The sequence below is a fragment of the Diabrotica undecimpunctata genome, chromosome 8, assembly GCF_040954645.1.
Source record: "Diabrotica undecimpunctata isolate CICGRU chromosome 8, icDiaUnde3, whole genome shotgun sequence".
Taxonomy (NCBI): domain Eukaryota; kingdom Metazoa; phylum Arthropoda; class Insecta; order Coleoptera; family Chrysomelidae; genus Diabrotica; species Diabrotica undecimpunctata.
Genome location: NC_092810.1, coordinates 89872331 through 89891503, shown reverse-complemented (window position 1 = coordinate 89891503; position 19173 = coordinate 89872331). Strand labels below are relative to the sequence as shown.

At 33.0% G+C, this 19173-nt stretch overlaps 2 protein-coding genes across 2 annotated transcripts in view; one reads left to right on the top strand and one right to left on the bottom strand.

The window, feature by feature from the left end:
- Window positions 1-19173, bottom strand: part of LOC140447758 ((Lyso)-N-acylphosphatidylethanolamine lipase-like) — a 67022-nt gene continuing 47849 nt past the window's right edge. The window contains exons 3-6 of the mRNA XM_072540596.1: window positions 12090-12416; window positions 9871-9985; window positions 8515-8701; window positions 1-2691 (exon numbers count right to left, since the gene is read on the bottom strand). Coding sequence (XP_072396697.1) covers window positions 2464-2691; window positions 8515-8701; window positions 9871-9985; window positions 12090-12416 — 857 coding nt within the window. The 3' untranslated portion in view covers window positions 1-2463. The remainder of the gene's footprint in view (window positions 2692-8514; window positions 8702-9870; window positions 9986-12089; window positions 12417-19173) is intronic.
- TTLL1B (Tubulin tyrosine ligase-like 1B) lies at window positions 3577-5291 on the top strand. Its single transcript, XM_072540595.1, has one exon. It carries the CDS (start codon window positions 3950-3952, stop codon window positions 5216-5218), a length of 1269 nt encoding a protein of 422 aa, XP_072396696.1. The 5' UTR covers window positions 3577-3949; the 3' UTR covers window positions 5219-5291.

Sequence of the window (19173 nt, the reverse complement as noted above, 5' to 3'; positions counted from 1 at the left end):
TCCAGAAAATTGTTTTATTCTAATGTATCACACAGGAACTATCACATTTAAATTAAATTAGTACATTTAAATAATATTTTATATAAAAAATAAAGCTGTAGATACATACTAGTTTTAAGCGGCCTCCAAGGAAAATTCTAACAAAAGTAGACTATTACGTTTGTTTTTGAATGGTAAAGTTTACGACCAAAACCAACTTTGACAGCCTCAATTAGAATTTTCCTAGACGGTTCTCTATAACAAATTAAGTTTAACATGATTTTGATTATTTTAAAATTGATTTGGAAATTTCCAACAGTTTATTACTTTATGTGCCCTGTAGACGGGACGGTAGTGGCGGCTAGTACTGGTAGCCAGAAATAGCGTTCATCAAAATATGTTTTACTTTATTGGACGTAATTTTATTGAATATTTTGGGAGCGGAAATATCCTTACACACGATGAAAGTATAGGGAGAGTAACTGGCGGTGACTACAATCTCCGCCTGCAGGAACATTTAGATTGGCATAACAGAAACTTAAATCAATAAAAAACATCCACAGATATGCAACTTTTGTTACAACACCGCAGAAAATTAACTAGAAACTTATTAATGAATGAAAACTATGAATTGGAGTGTTTTAATTGCAAAAAGTACACAGCAACACCAGCCAACACTCAGTAAAAATATCTGGAATCCATCTAAAATAAAATACCTACACGGAGACCTAACAGTTATGCCAAGAGTATGTCAAGCAAGATACTTCCGTTGATATTGCAATAAAAAAATTCAGTAATTTTTAGAATGAAAATCGGAACAGTATATTATAAGATAATATCCTCGAACGTCATTTCGCAAACTGGTATGTATTAGGCCCTTATTAGGAAACTAAGTTCTATGATGGCAGGTTTAAAAAATAAACATTGCCATTTATTATATAGAGCAGAGTTGATCATAAAATAGTAGTCGAACGGCAATTATAAAAATATATGCGCAAAATGGCCAAGTAAAGAAATTTATACAAAAAAGGATCATTGAAAGAGAAAAGACAAGAATAAGTTTTCATTAAATTAGTTTCATGTGTCTTACTGGAGGCGGTCAAAGGAATCAAAAGATTTTTTTGTTGAGACAGAGTAATCTTGGATAATATTTTCGTTTTTAAATAACGGCCTTCAAGAAAAATCCAAGCTGGAGAAGGATCAAAAATTAAATGGTTAGTTGGTAAAGGTCTATAGCAAGACTTTCAACTGTTAAGCCTTAATTAGGAATTCGTACTATGAAATACAGCATTTTAAACTATTAAAAATGATCGACAAATGTGTACAATATCACTAAAGATTTTGGTTTGGACAATTTACTTAAAATGTATATTGTAAAACCGACGGTTTTTCCGTTAGATTCAGAACGATTTATCCTCCTTTTCCTATTTTCTGTAAAATATACACCAACGAATCACCACGTAACGTAGACATGAAGAATTTTATACATGCAGATGATGTTGCTACGTTGCTCAAGGAAGAAATTTTAAGAGGTAGATGGGAAACTCTCTTGATACCTTGAAAGACCTGGATGTATATTACGTTAAGAATTCTCTGAAGACGATCCCATAAACGCAAATTGGAGAGAGAGCGCCTGGAACATTCACTTAAACCAAAATAACTGGGAGTGAAATTTGCTATATTATCTTCTAAAAGTCACTGTTATGAAAGAAGACGAAAAGTATGCTCGAGAATTAACAATACGCAAACTATCTGGAACAAGTTGGTAGCCCAATCCAACTGTCTTACGCACATATATTTTAGTACCTTGTTTCAGTGTGGAGCCGGTCTGCACATAACCACCAGGTTGACCTAGATGATTTGATCAGAATAATTCTGGGATGTCTAAAACCCACTCCTTTACATAAAATTTACGCTTGATCGAAATTGCCACCCCCTATTAAGAGAAATCAACTCGAAGACAGAAAAAAGAAACAAACAGCATACCCAAACTCAAAACACCCTTTAAAACTTAAGTCTTGTAAAAGCTTAATCAACTGCACAAAGCCAAATTACACCCAGGTTAATCGGAAACAACTGAGGGAATAAGTGCTCACACAGTTGACACCACAGAACCTAGAGACGAGCTGGCACCATATAATGAATGATCGTACTCTACTTGCAGTATTCAGGTAGATTTATATTAAAAACAGGCACGAGACGATGTTAAAAGATGGGGTTACACAGAGGATCACAGTGCCTTTAGGGAGGTACAAGACAACCACCATCTCTTCAACTGCCTGAATATGTAAGAATGCTGCGCGCTAATGGCCACGGCAAATAAACGAGGCATCAATGTGGAGGAGTATTGGAAAAATATAATTTAGAAGCCTAGGTACCTAGCCTTACGACACATGTAAGACAAATAAAGCATTTTTAAACATTTACAGACATCATAAAATACTTTTAGGCAAAAAATTCGTATATTTTATCTATCCTTTCTATTTACAATCTCGTATTTATTATTTGCATACCACTAAAATCATCATCTTCTACTAGTGCCTCTATTTTCTTATCCCAATCGTTTTCATTATCACAATTTTTGTTGTTATCTTCTTTTTCTTCGGAATTACACGCTTCAGAATTATCACATTGCTTACATACTTTACAGATGAGTTTATTAAACAATACTGATTGATCTGCATTGATGTGATGTCCAGCATTAGGTAAAATCTGAAAAAGGAAAAAAATGTTAAAAAATTTTCATTGTAGATGGTAGATAAAGGAGTAGTCGTTTGGCCGTAGACGTTTCTAAACTGCAACCTGTAAGATGTTTTTGTATATTCTATATCTTTCTTTGGGGCTTTTGGATAGGTTCTAGCGCATTCTGTCGATCCTTCTTTAACAGGTATCTAAACTTTTTCCTGGCCGAGCCGCTCATGCTCGCTCGATGGACCTTTTCTGATCCTTGCTGTTGCTAACTACTTTCATCATTGGAATTATTTCTAGTTCCACAGTTACGGGATGATTAAGACCTCGATAATTCATTTGGCGCGAATCTAAATTGTAGAAAGGTGTCAACGACGTCCTAAAACGAGTATTTGAAACATATATAATGACTATTTTCCGTGCGTAGACGATAAGAAAGCTATACTTTCCCTTCTCGGTCATTCCCGGAGTGCAACATCCCGTTTTTATTAAAGACGAAACCTAGAATCCGTCCGTCTAGATATGTTAAACCACTTTCCAATGCTCGCCGTTGTGTCCTTCAAAATACCTAAGAGCCGGCAGCATTGTGAACGTCTTTAAACCTGATTATATTCGTTAATAACTTAATTCAAAGACAGAACATCCATCCCCTTGGGTTAATTTTTACGTTACCCAAAATAGTACTCAACTTCTAGGCCTCTTTGAATGGATACGCTAAATGCAATCAGAGCTTCTTCGGTGCATTTATCATTACGGTAGCCAAATTTAGTTATTTTTGTTCCGTTCTGTAATTCCTGTGCAGACAAAAACATAGGAAATACAAATATGAGAATTTTCACGATAACAATAAAGTCAATATTAACAATTATTTCAGAGACCCGCACTGATATGAAGATGAAGAAACACCTCTAATAACCTTCGAAAGAAAGATAGTTAGAAAAATAAATGGTCATGAATCAATAGATGCTACATGGAAACATAAAGCAATAAAAGCACAGAGGATGGTATGGTCACACTTGGAGAAGAGATAAATTAAATCTAATAAGAACCATACCACTGGACGAAATATCAAGCGGAAGACAGATAATTCCAGGAAAGAGATGAAAACATGAAAATCACGTGAAAGGTAGAAAAAATTGAGAAGACTCGTGGAACTCTCAACAGAGACCAAAACTTGGAAAGAAGTTAGAATGAGCTTATCTCCTGCACTAAAAATGAGTAATTATTTTTAGTAAATAGTAAAAATATTTTTATAATTTCCACACGCCAATGTATAGTTTCCATGACAACCCCGTCAAGTTATGCCAATATTTTCAAATTAAGGTTATCGTTTCAAAATTACATCAAAATGAAAGTAGCATTTTGTACGGATTTGGATAAAAGTGTAGTATTGGCCAATTGCGAAAAACGTAACTGGATCCAAGTTGGACCGGACGATGAATGGAACATTTATTGGGCCGGCACTCTCACCTGCAGGAGCCTTTTCAGTGTCGACAGCGGCTACAGGATGAACGACAATCAAATAATAAACCATTTCCCAAACCACTATGAAATATCCCGCAAGGATTTGTTAGTGAAAAATATCAAACGGTATCGACGAGACCTAGAAAAAGATTGTAATCCTTTAGCTGAAAGAAGTGAGTCAAAATATCTGTATTTAGACTTTATACCAGTCACTTTTGTGTTACCGGCTGACTATAATATGTTCGTCGAAGAATACCGCAAGGCTCCACAGAGCACCTGGATCATGAAACCGTGCGGAAGATCGCAAGGGGCTGGTATATTTTTGATCAATAAACTATCCAAATTAAAACGGTGGTCTAGGGAGTCAAAAACTCCGTTTCAACAACAAATTGGCAAAGAAAGTTATGTTATTTCTAAATATATCGATAATCCTCTATTGATTGGCGGAAAAAAGTTTGATTTAAGACTCTATGTTCTAGTCACTTCTTTCAGACCTCTGAAGGCATATCAATTTCGGTTGGGATTTTGCAGGTTTTGTACTGTAAAGTATGACTCAAGTGTGGCGGAATTAGACAACATGTATATCCATCTAACGAACGTTTCTGTTCAAAAACACGGGGGTGAATACAATTCTCTACACGGCGGAAAACTGAGTGTTCAAAATTTGCGCTTGCATTTGGAAAGCACGAAAGGTAAAAAAATTACGGAAAAACTATTCGACCAAATTAGCTGGTTAATCATCCACTCTCTCAAGGCTATAGCTCCTGTCATCGCTACAGACCGTCATTGCTTCGAATGCTACGGATATGACATCATCATTGACAACAACCTTAAACCGTGGCTCATCGAGGTTAATGCTTCACCTTCACTTACGTCAACCACTGCCAACGATAGAATTCTCAAACACAAGCTTCTGGACAATATCTTCAATATCGTTATACCACCTTCTGGCATGCCTGATGTGCGATGGAACAAGATCCCTTCGCCGCAAGCTCTCGGTGATTTTGAACTTCTCATTGATGAAGACATGGTTGGCCAAAGTGAAGCTGGTGGTGATATGAACATTAAAACGAACAAGTGGAGATAAAATAACCATTGAAGGTTTTGTTGTACTAATATTCAAGTATTAAATATTATGTATATTAAACAATGTGATTGAAAAAAAAACAAATATATTTTATTTATTTCTATTAAAATTAAAAAAGAATCACATCTAATCATATCATATCATATATCATATATCATATATATATATATATATATATATATATATATATATATATATATATATATATATATAATATTATATATTTTGAACAAAGAATGTAGAATGGTTAAATATTAAAAACACTTTTTATTAACATTTAAAATTAGAATTATATAAAGTGTGTGTATACCTATATATATATATATATATATATATATATATATATATATATATATATATATATATATATATATATATATATATATGTAGGAATATAATAATGTCTTTTCAATTAATAAGCATAAAAGTTAATTCTATTTTATACATATTTCGATGCTCGGATTCATTACTGGAATATTTCCAAAATCGTTTATTTTGAACAAAATATGTAGAATGGTTAAATATTAAAAACGCTTTTTATTAACAGTTAAAATTAGAGAAAATTGTTTTACGTGAATGTGTTACAAAATATCTTCGAAAGTTTGACTTACATTTTCCAACATTAGCTTCATTTACAATGTTCCAGCAATGAATCCGGCCGAAAATTCATAATGAAAATGTTTTGAATATTTTATACTACATTATTAAAATTTATTTCTTAAAGTTAACAAACTTTGACATTTTTTTGTAGAGTTTTCTTTGATAGTTACTGAAGCTAATCTGTCTGTTCATTTCTCTTAATCTTATATTTATGTGCGTGCCCTACTGAGACATAGCAGTACCTCAAATGGTATCGTGGTATTCTCAAGCTGAGTTTAAGTTTTCTGTGCCAGCTGTTGAAAGATTTTAGGTTTTTTTGATAAAGAGCTTCTACGGATTATACAAAATTATGATTCCATTTTTAGTGACGCTTCCTACAATTCTTCGTTTGGGTACAAAAGAGAATCTCTAGAGACTGTCTGTAGCCAATCTGGTTCCATATGTGTCTCATAAGTTTTTGTAGGGTTTCCTAAACTATATTTATGTTTGAATTTGTATGCAACAAGACCAGCAACATATTTCAAAGAGTCCCAATGAATTTTTTCTTTCACCTCATAATTGTCTGCGACTTTCAAAATGTCATCGTCAATTATATGATCCTCCTCCAAGTAGTGAGCTTCTATACACGTATTTTGAAGTATTTTGTCCTCTTCAGACTGAGATTCTCACGAACCTTCAGTTTTTTCTACCTAATTAGACAGGATTTTTTGTGACGAGCAAATATCTTCTGACGTCAAAATATCGGTTGGCAAATGAGGACTTTTTATCGAGCTATTACTTACGCAGGATTCAACAATAAAAGTCGATCGATAATCAAAACCTGTTACAAAAAGACCAGTTCCCCGATCACATCGGCGACCATCCCAAGAAAAAAGTCGGAAACTCTAGCGGAAGAAGCATGGGTTTCTAATAAGAAAATTTGTGATTCTTCGTATTTACGACTCTCACAGTGTGTGTTACCGATTTTGATTGCTCTTTATCACTCTCAGGTGTTCACGACAAGAAAACAAATTTGTCACCGCGATGGCGAAACAAACAACTTGTGTAACAACGTATAGCATATATTGTACATATCTGTCTCTGTTACATATAGTACGTAGAGAAATAAAAGCTTGTAGTAAGTGACTCATATTCTTTACGTACAACATATACACACATATAATACCACTCAACGAGAATGAAGGCGGTATAAGTAGAAGATCAAAGGCACGCGGAATTAATTCCAACTCAAACGCCGGCATTTTCTCCAGATCGCCGCCGAAGGTTTTCCTAAAATATACCACTTTAATCTATATTTAAAATCTATTGGCGAAGGATGATCATTTGCACCACCCATTCCTCGAATATAAGAAAAAAAGTTCTCTATCACGTCTTGATTCAACCTCGAAGTTAAAATATAGTCAACGTTGTATTTGGCTTGTAGGTAAGGAAGTAACTCTTTCAGAGATCTATTAGTAAGCAATATCCCTTTTTGAAATGGAATAAGTCCTTTATGTTTACCAACTCGCATTGAATTGTCCATTTCTGACATTTCATCCAGTAGACGTGAGTGCTTATCTAAATCTGTACCATATGCATTTCGTGTTGGAGAATTGGCAACGAACTTACATCGAGAATTTAATATATCGAACCAATCATTAAATAGCTGAACAATTACAGCAGCTTCTTTCCACTAACTATCTTTTGGCATAAGTCCATTTTCTCCAGCATAACTTATAGCTTTTGCTATAGCATTTGACATTGTTTGATGCTTTCGTTACCCTATTATAATTTTTACAATTAGCTACGGCACAACCCAGTATGTTTGTCGATAATACACAAAAACTGAACTAAACAGACTAAACTCTGGAAAAAGAGATCGAAATGAGAGGCTTTGTAAAAACAATTCATCTGCCGCACGATGTACAAATACATCTACCTGGAAAGGGAATCCTACATCTTGGAACACCGTACTATTGCCCTGCATTGTTGCTTCGCAGGTGACGTCATGCGCGTCGGGGTACACATTTCTATTCCTTGAGTAGCATAACGGTATTAGCGTATCGTGATCGAAAATTATAAAATAGAATGAAAACCACAACGCCGAAACTATGGGATGCGACCGAAGATCGTAAATAATGTCAACACATTATTACGTACTGGCCCAATATGTTCTTGTTGATTTTGTTAGGACGAAAAGCTAGTTGTTTATTGCTTGTTAACTCAATGAAAAAGAAAGTTTCTTCCATTTTTTTCAATATTAAATTGTTAAAAAAAGTTCAAACTTTCTATTTATGTGCAGCTCTTAGAGATATGTGCATCATGTAAGAAGTTACTCAAACTTACGCTAAATCTTATTTCTATCGTATATAGCATTTTTAATGTATTTTTAGCCGTGCTTTATTATGGCACTAGTTGTAAATTAAAATAATCAAATTTGGAAATTTATTTATAAAAAAATTATTTATAAAAATTGGTTAAACTTTTTGAGATGGGGAACCTACATATTCGTATTCAGCAAAAAATTGTACACAAGATAGAATAGTTTTCAACTATTTATCCTTCCATGAATACATGAAGGTACCCAGCGACCGGACTATTACCTGACTTGAGAATAGCAAGTGCGAAATGGAACGTTTCTGGAAGTGATAGTAGTGTGATACATGTTTAACTAAGTACATATACAGACAAATTATTAAGTATTACTAGTGACTTACCTCTGCTTTGACGTACGACTCAGGTCTTTGATTTTTCAAATCATCTTCTGGTGTCTTCACTATCCAAGACTTTTCACCATAAATAACTGTAAGCGGTACGTCTTTGCTTAATGTATGATACCTGCGTATCATTGGATTTTTAGCCCATGCTAAGCCTTGTTTCATCGAGTTAAAAGCAGATTCTCCACTGTAAAACAAAAATTTTGTTGGTATTACTTATTTTTTACTAACTTAATTGGTCTAATAGATCTAGTGCTTTACTACGAAAACCAAGAAGTCGATCGACGCATTGTTGTTTAGTTAGTTAAAAATCGTAAAAAATCATCGCACGAAAATTTCCACGGTGGATTTTGTGAACAGTTGATGGGTTTCATGCTTTATGGCGAAATCCAAGACGAAGTCAATCAACGTATTGTTGTTTAGTTTAGCTAACTTTAAAATCGTATAAAATCATCGTACGAAAATGTTCAGCAAAGATTTTTATTTTTTTATTGTTTTGAAAATTTTTTCCTGCTAATACCATGCAACGGATTTTCAATCTGCTAATGTTATTTACCATAAGAACTGTCAAAATTGATAACAATCATATTTATGAAGTAGAATAACAATTGCCCTGTACAAAACTTGCAAAACAAGTATACGCCTCGTATAAATACTATAAATGATAAAATTTGCCTTAATTATTGCGCGGCATTTGTAAAATATTGGCTCCTGTAACAGTTGGAAACTGATCCGATTTTTTTAAAACTCTTTTCAAACCGTTTTGAGCTTTTGTTCCAACTATTGGGGATTTTAACCACCACTGGAACAATTTTTTATTAAAATCCACAAGGAATCCTGCAAGGAAGCAACTAAGAGTTGCTTTAATAAAGTCCTCGTAGACATAACGTCTCAGGACTTGCAACTTAATGTAGAGTCATATGTCGCCATGTTACCAATCCAACGGTAACTTTACCATCTAAATTGTAAGTTAGACATAATGTAAACTAAATTTCATTTAGTAATTTTTAAAGGGTTTTTACCCCCATATTTAGTGGCTACATCCATGTATTAACTTGACACTGATGATGGAATACTTATTCCGAAAACGTTTTGTCAATTTAACATAGCCCAACTGGGTTTTTTATATACCTTTTTATAAAGGATTTTATTCAAAAAAATTTTTATTAATAATGTTTACTGGTTTCTTAAAATAAATAATATGTTCCCTAGCCTCAAATGAGTTTTCTTTTGCAGGTATGAAGGACACAGTTGTCAAAATTATCACAAAATGCTGCAAAAACAAAATCAAACATATTTATTTCGCGATATCTCCGTATTTTATATACAAAATGGTCGAAGCTTTGATATACTTACGATGGATTTTGTGAATTACAGTGGTAAATATATTCTGTTATAAGATCCGTATTATCAATTGCTGAGCTATATTTGGCAGATATGTCGTTCCTCACTTTACCAATAAGCCATGGACCTGAAAATATGAAATATTCTTGTAAAGGCATTTTTATATGCCAAAATTAGTGATGATTAAGGTTGAGTTGATAAGAACACGTTCAAATTCAAAATGATAATTATTCAATATCAATACGATGACTGCTGAGTTGCAAGTTTCTTGAAGTAATCAGGAGGGAACGCCCCAGTGGGAGAGAGTTAGATGATACACATCTGTGAAGGTGATTAATAATAAATAATGAAAGAATAAAAGACTTAAATTGAAATTGAAAGTTAAATGAACGCCACAGGGTATTGGTCTGTGGTGCTACCTTTAAATCAACGTTAATAACAAAAAATGGATGGTAATATCCAAGTAAGGCACCTAAAAAGTTTAGAGTTTTCAATAACTAATATTCAAACGACAGATAGAGTAAAAGAAATTTTGGATAGAAGAATTATCAATGCAGGATATTGCACAGTCTAAAATTCTACAATGCTTGCTGCAAAAATAGAGAAATTTGTGGCACCTTGTAACGATATGCATCGCCAGCCATTGCCACGTCCTGTCAACGCTCCGTACAGACACTCCCACCGCTGAGTTCCACTTCCATCGATGCGCGCGAGAGGAGATGGAAGGCCGACAACCGTATAAAACAGCGTACGCCGCGAAAGAGAATAGAGTTTCGCCAGAATGCTGAACTGGTAGGAACTCCACCGGGCCTTTGAGTGCTGACTGAAGGCCAACCGGTTCTGCTACAGTGTTGATCTAGTGACAGTTCCTAACCCGGTCTTGAAGTGTTGACATTAATTGTATTTTATTTTTCGCAGGATTGGCATTTAAATTATGTACATAGCCTCTCTAATATAATTTATATTGTTATTTATTTAATTGATGGATTCGACCGTTACTTAATGGAAATTCATTTTATGTAACAATAAAACACTGAAAACTTTGTTTTCAAAACTTCCACAAAATTTATTATAAAATCTTATCACTACATAAACTGGCAGCCTATCATAGTATGTTATAACATAGATTTACAGAAATTCCGATGTCAAAATACAACTTTGAGACAGAATTAAATATCATTAAGCAAATAGTCGTAAACAATGGATACAACGAACAAACATTTAATAGAATTTTAAATCAAAAACTACACAAGAAAGCCCTGAAATTAGTATTTCCACCACCAGAGAGAAAACCCAGTACCTTCTGCTCGATTACATATACAGGCAAAATATCAACAAAAATAGACAAACACATAAAAAATAAAGGAATAACACCAGCTTTCAGAACAAACAACAACTTAGGCAAATATATTAAAAACAACAAGAGCCAAAATAAAAAGCACTTACACAGTGGTATATACAAACTTAAATGTGGCGACTGCCCAAAAACTGACATCGGCCAAACTAGTCGAAATTTTAATAAACGAATAGCAGAACATAAAAAAGGTTTCAATAATAGAAAAACAGATTCTACATATGCACTTCACCTTCTAGATCATAATCATTCTTTTAATGACGAATTTCAAATTCTTCACATTCAAAATAAAGGACTTAAGCTATATTTGTTAGAAACTATGGAAATTAACAAATTAAAAAACACAGATATAATTCTGAATGACCAATTTGAGGCAAACAGTTCTCCCCTCCTCAACCTATTTCATTAAAGACTATAAAGTGTAAAGTCATGCCAAAAACAGATCACTTGAGAAAGGCACTCTGCCGAAACAACTGTAGTGGTAAGATTTTATAATCAATTTTGTGTAAGTTTTGAAAACAAAGTTTTCAGTGTTTTATTGTTATTTATTTGTTTCAAATATATTTTTGTTTTAATTAAACCTGAGTTTTACTGCTGTCTAAAAGAGCTACCCGTAACAATCTTTTAACTGGAAGAAAATGATCAATAAATATATAAGAATATATAAGAAAATATATAATATATTTAGAAATACATAAAAGAATAATAAAAGGACTTAATCGTAACTACACCTCAGATTCATTAATGGACGTTCCTATTTCGATGATTCCATATTTTACAACTTATAGTAGACAGTCTATAGTCTTAGGCTTATATTAATAGCATAAGAAGGTTATCTATGGTTACCGTGTAATGAAGTAAAATTATTGTGACTTACCCATCGGTCCAGCAGCCCTGATACTAGCCAACGGATTAAACCAAGTGAAAGGATATATAGCAAAAATTATAAGTTTAAACCAAAATGGAACGTCTAACTTTGCTGGACGTTCCTGGAATCCCCAAGGATCGGCTAAGATTAAATGTTTTACTCTATTGGGATAGTTTATGGCGTAACTTGTTGCCAGGTATCCACCAAAGCTGTGACCCAGGAGGATCATATTTTCTAGTTTCATTTGTTTTCTCCACGCTTCTAGCGAGTCTACCATTTGTTGCTCTGCTTCTTCAGCATCACCGCTGAATTTTGGTCGTGATGACCTTCCAAATCCTGAAATATATATAAAAATCGAACTGACATTAAAGAATAACTTTTAAAAGTTTAAAAATTAATAAAAAAAAATCCATTGTACATTTTACAAACTTGTAACTTGTTTCATTTTTACCTGTTACACTTGTATTAATATATATATATATATATATATATATATATATATATATATATATATATATATATATATATATATTTTAGAGGAATTGAGTTTTTTTTTTCTAAACCGAAATTTTAGTAAAATTTGCATATTCATTACATATGTTTCTCCACTATAAAGGTATTTCCGCACCACAAAGTTGCGTTTAAAGGATCTTCTTATTGTTATGAAATAAAGTACATTCTGTCAATGCACAACAGGGGTCTGCTTTTAAGAATAAACTGAATAAATAAAAAAAAGATGTTTCGGTTTACTAGTTTATTACATTTACCACATATCACTCTGAATGAGACTCAGAACAATAGCTATTTGGCTTACAATAAACAGTTCCACAAAACTGTTACACAAAAATTTTCCATATTCATTTGTTGGTATTTGGTTGGTATTTGTTATATCCCGTTATCCTCTCATTTTTTAGGAGCGCATATTTAGATCCTTCCTACAACATGTTCAATATACACAAGATTTTTTAATTGTATGTGTAGTTCTTAGCCCTCTATTATTATGTCTTCACCTTTCTGAATTCAGCGACGTAGTTATATATTCGCATTTCGTAATCGTAACTCATAATATTCCGAAATTGTGTCAATAACACAACGCTTCAAATGCCTGTAGTCTACCAATTTCGATATTTTTCAGCGTCCATACTTCACCATTAACTGAAATAGACTACATTACACTTCCCCTCACACAGATATGTGGAAATTCTACCATTTTAGATTAATATCATCAGAATATTTCGATTGGTGCGTACATCGAACAGAAGGAATATTCGAATACAAACTTTGGTAAAAGACAAACAGCTATACCTTCCGGCGTGTTGCCTTTTATAATGTCTACTACAGTTGCAGACAAAGATTCGGGAAAAAAATACAATTTAAGACCTTGGCCTGTCAACCTCGAAAACACTGTAGAATTTCAGTAAAGTCTGTTCTGAGATTCAGTTCGATGAGTGTCAATTCAGTTAGTAATACTTAAATAACTATCATATATATATATATATATATATATATATATATATATATATATATATATATATATATATATATTATACAAACAACACAGATATATATATATATATATATATATATATATATATATATTATACAAACAACACAGATATATATATATATATATATATATATATATATATATATATATATATATATATATATATATATGTTCGGAAAGATTTCCGCGGTTAGTACAATTAAACTTAGAGCTAAGATTAATATTATTATAAAAATTAATATTAAACTCACCAGTCTTCCGGGTTGAACCGCGTCGATATCCATTTTGCCGAGCTTTCGACATCCTCTCTGATGTCTTCTTCAGGGCTTCCGAGGTCTCAGTCTCCCGAGCCCCCAGACACTACTACACTCACTAGTCACTTCTAGTTCACTCACTAGTTCACTACTACGACTGGGACCAGGGGACGGTTCATTTATACCGTCGATGGTGACGTGGCCTAGGTGGGGGTGGGGGTTGGGACTCCCGCCAATCCCCACCCTAACCCCCACCTAGGCCACGTCACCATCGACGGTATAAATGAACCGTCCCCTGGTCCCAGTCGTAGTAGTGAACTAGTGAGTGAACTAGAAGTGACTAGTGAGTGTAGTAGTGTCTGGGGGCTCGGGAGACTGAGACCTCGGAAGCCCTGAAGAAGACATCAGAGAGGATGTCGAAAGCTCGGCAAAATGGATATCGACGCGGTTCAACCCGGAAGACTGGTGAGTTTAATATTAATTTTTATAATAATATTAATCTTAGCTCTAAGTTTAATATATATATATATATATATATATATATATATATATATATATATATATATATATATATATATATATATATATATATATTATACAAACAACACAGTTTATTAGGGTTGCAGTCAGAAAATTGGCCGGGATGTTAATGAAACACTCTTTTGACTTTTTGTGTAGCTTTCGGAATGGATTTCGGAATACATATTTTTCTTATTACAGTGTCTTGAAAAAGGAATAAAACCATTCAGAAAGCTAGACAAAAAGTCAAAAGAGTGTTTCATTAACATCCCGGCCAATTTTCTGACTGCAACACTAATAAACTGTGTTGTTTGTATAATATATATATATATATATATATATATATATATATATATATATAAGCTGTAGGCTAAATAGACTGACACATCCGGTTAATCGAAGGGAATCCCTTCAATTACTTAGAAATATTTTAATTGAGAATTCCTATCCATCCTAACTCATTAATAAATACCTTTATTTACAAAGCTATTGTTCTTTTTTAAACGATATACCCAATGGTGACCAACTTAGAATAATATCAAATAATTCCATTCACAACACTATTCTGCCTAATACTGTACTTGGGACTCCAACCACTCATTACACATCTCTACCTTATTTTCCTCAAGTTACTGAAAAACTTATTAAACTGTACAAACAGAATAACGGACCTGTTAAAATTGCTGTTAAGAATGCTAAGACTGTCAGGAATTTGTTTTCTAAAACAAAAACACCCTTGTCCCTTATGGAACAAGTAAATGTCATCTATCACATACCTTGTGATGAGTGTGACTCATGCTACATCGGGCAGACAGGGAGATCACTGAGAGGGCCTCTTACGACACACCGCAGTGATATCAACTTATCTAAGCATACTTGTGCTCTTGCACAGCAAGCTATTAACACTAAACATAAAGTGGACTTTAATGAAGTTAAGATTCTTGGCAATGAACGTAATCTCGTTGAAAGGCAGTTTTTGGAAATGTGTTCAATACTTAAACACTCTAACGCTCTTAATAAGAGAACGGACATTAGTAACTTGAGCCAAATTTATCATGCATTAATATTGCAGAATTAGGGTTAATATGTTGTTTACTTTAAAATTGTCCCCTGAGGTGTATGTTCTATCATATTTTCAAATTAATAATTTCAAATAAAAATAAAATAAAATATATTCTTACTTTATTTAACTTAGATTCATTCAACTTACATTTTATTGATTATTTTGTCAATGTTACTTTTACATATGTGAAATAATTGTTTCTGATCAAATAGTTTAATAAAATTTTATAATTAAAATTGATTCATAGAATCTTTATTAGTCTCAGTTCCAAATGTTATGAACCTTGGACTGTTGGAAGTTGAATTAATCTTCACCTGTTGGCTGGCTATTCAGCCACAACTTCTTCTTCTTCTTATGCCGTCCCCATTAACGGAGGTTGGCGACCACATTTTTAAAAGCTTCTCTGTCTTTTGCAACGTGGGATAATTCGTCTACAGTCATGTTTGTCCAGTCTCGAATATTTCGCAGCCATCACTTCCTCTTTCTACCTATTCCCTTTTTGACACTCTACCCTGCATGATGACCTGCAGAAGACTATATTTATCATTTCTCAGTATGTGTCCAAGGTATGCAGTCTTGCGTACTTTTATTGTTCTCAACAATTTTTTGTCTCGACCCATCCTTCTCAGCACTTCCTCATTGGTGACCCTGGCAGTCCATGGAATTCTCAACATTTTCCGGTATATCCAAAGTTCAAAGGCTTCAAGCTTCTTAACTATTTGCGCTTTTAATGTCCATGTTTCTACCCCGTACAATAGTTGCGACCAGACGTAACATTCAACAAGCCTCAGTCTCAGCGCAGTATTCAGATTTTTGTCACAGAACAATTGCTTGAATTTTAAGAACGCTGCCCTTGCCATTTCTATTCGTACCCTGATCTCTTGGTCTGGATCTAATTCTGTGTTGATGTAAGCTCCCAGATATTTATATTTTGTCACTCTCTTTATTTGCTGTCCACCAAGAGTTAGTTGTTCATTATTTATTGGACTTCTTGATACTATCATAAATTTGGTCTTATCTGTGTTGATGTCAAGTCCCATTTGAATGCATTCACTATTTATTGCATCTAGTAAAGTTTGTAGTTCTTCTATACTCTCAGCCATAATTACCGTGTCATCTGCAAATCTCACGGTGTTTATGGTTTCTCCACCAATTCTTATTCCCTCTTTTCTTTCCCATAAGGCTTTTCTGAATATGACCTGTGAGTACACGTTGAAAAGCGTCGGAAACAAGACGCACCCTTGCCTAACCCCTCTCGCAATCGGTATATTATTGTTTCTATATCGTTCACCTTTACTACTGCTTTCTGGTTCCAGTATATAGCCTTAATAAACTCAATGTCTTTTTTGTCTAAATTGATGTTTTTTAATTCATCTATTAACTTCATATGCTGCACTCGGTCAAAGGCCTTCCTAAAGCCACAACTTAGACTATTTAAATACGCCTTGCTGTTCTGTCATATTTTGACCTCAAGGCCACTGTCTTTTCTCGTGGTTGGCATGGTTCCTACCTGTTGTTCTCATTTCACTGACAGCAACTAAGAAGCTAAGAGTGGTAACTTCATTGTATATATATTTATTTAAATATCCCTTAATTCAATCTTAATCAATTTAATAATGTTACCCAAAGTTAAAATCAAATTTAATTAATAATATACTGTTGGAAGTGCATCTTATGATCTTTTTAGTTCTCTGAAAATTAATGTTTTTTACTTAAGTTTTTTACATATTTTTTATATACATGTACAATTACCACATGTTCTTTTGCTGTGCTAAGTATTAGTTAATCTGTAAACTGTATTTAGTTCCAATTAATTGTTTATATAACATAATCTTATAATGTCCATTGTCATAAGCTTCTTTACATATTTAATATTATTGACTGCTACATATCGTTTTAGATGAACTGATAATGATTTCTGATTAGAAAGCGAAACGTCTTCAATAAATAGATGAAGTAGCCACCTTCTTTGTCTTTTATTTCTCCACTTTGACAGAAAAACCCACCACTCTTCGAGTGTACCTTAATTTATATATATATATATATATATATATATATATATATATATATATATATATATATATATATCGATAACGTATACGTAAAATCAAAAGGTATTAATTACCGTTTTTATTATCAATTATTGTATTTTTTTTTAAATCCAAAGTATTTTATCTACGATATTATTTTTAAAGTGCAGAATACATAATACCGATTAATTATACATAAAATAAGATACTGGTTACCGTTTTTATTATCCATTATTGTAATTGTTATTAAAATACCAAAGCACTTTATCTAAGGAATTATTTTTAATGTATAAAATACAAAGTGAAAAGAGCACATTCAAAATATTAATAGCATGCCTATAATTTTACACAAACAATAATTTTATACAATAATGAATAAAATTAAATATTGTTTGAGCAAGTTTTCATTGAGCAATGAAAAATTAGAAAAGGTCCTTTTATATGACAAAAATCACATTCGCTCTGACTTCGTATCTCTTTCAACGAGTTCGCAGGAAAGGAAACGTTGAAAAATTGTGAAAAAATATGGCTCTGAATATCTGAAAAACTAATTCAGGCTTGAAATCACGATAAAGTGGCTCCATGTCATCAATGAGTGATTTGCTATGAGATATTAGCGTCAGACACTATACGTACGAGTAAGTTGTCGGGTCATATAAAAACGAACACTCACATTTTAAAAATAAACAATACCTAAATATCTTTTTTAAAAGAAAATCGTCGGAAATGAAATCTTTAAAAAATATTGTTTCGCGTTTCGTAAATATTAATGAAAATCATCCTTATACCTAAGATCGTATTAGCTTAAGAATCGCCAGAACGTGTAAGCTTTGTAGCTCCAGTGGATACGAGCTTACTTACTACTTATCGCCTGCTTACATTTCAACGTCTTTACTCTATGTAAAGAATGCAAATTATGGTGTTTTATTTGAATTTGAATTAAATCTTATTATTTATTTATTTTTTTTACAATCATCGATTTACAAAGCTTTTTTTATTGATTTTAATTTTTTTTTCATTTTTTACATTCGAATGTACATAAAACCGCTGTTAGTTAATATCCTTGTTATAGATTTTAATAAAATTGTAAAAGTATACACGTTGTATAATGGACTCTCCTAGTTGCGTAAATGGACTCTTCCAACTATTTCGTAGCACTAATTCGGTGACGCCCGCCTCAGCATTTTTCTATAGAGAAAAAATAATACAACGCCAGCATAAAGCTTCACTCAAAATTTAAGTGATTATTTTTGCCTGCCACATAGACTTTCTCTTGATTTTCATCTTTCTCTTGATACAATTTCGCATTGATAGGAGGTAAGTCGAAGTACTAGAATATTCCGTTTTTTGTCATTTCTATTCGCAATTGCCACTATCTCGTTGCCACCGTTTCCTCGATGAGGAGACAAATTAGAAAATGAGTGATGAACTATAAACTGTTATAAACGAGGACAAACAAAACTGCTGATTTGCAGAGTGATAATTATATAATTAAGAGGTAGGGAAGTCATGGAAAATCCAAATTTAAAATTTTTTTGCATTATCGTTAAAAATCATATATTTGCCTTATCTATTAAGACGAACAAATTTTGTTGAAAATCATAACCGCCTTGGGGTTTACTGTGAATGTTTTCGTAGAATGTCAAATAATGAATACTAGTCTTCCATTTGATGGGTTAATTTGATAATTCTGTGATTTGCATACCAAATGAGGGGGATA

Coding starts and splice junctions, on each gene's coding strand:
- TTLL1B (XM_072540595.1), top strand. CDS start 3,950: ATGACAACCCCGTCAAGTTATGCCAATATTTTCAAATTAAGGTTATCG.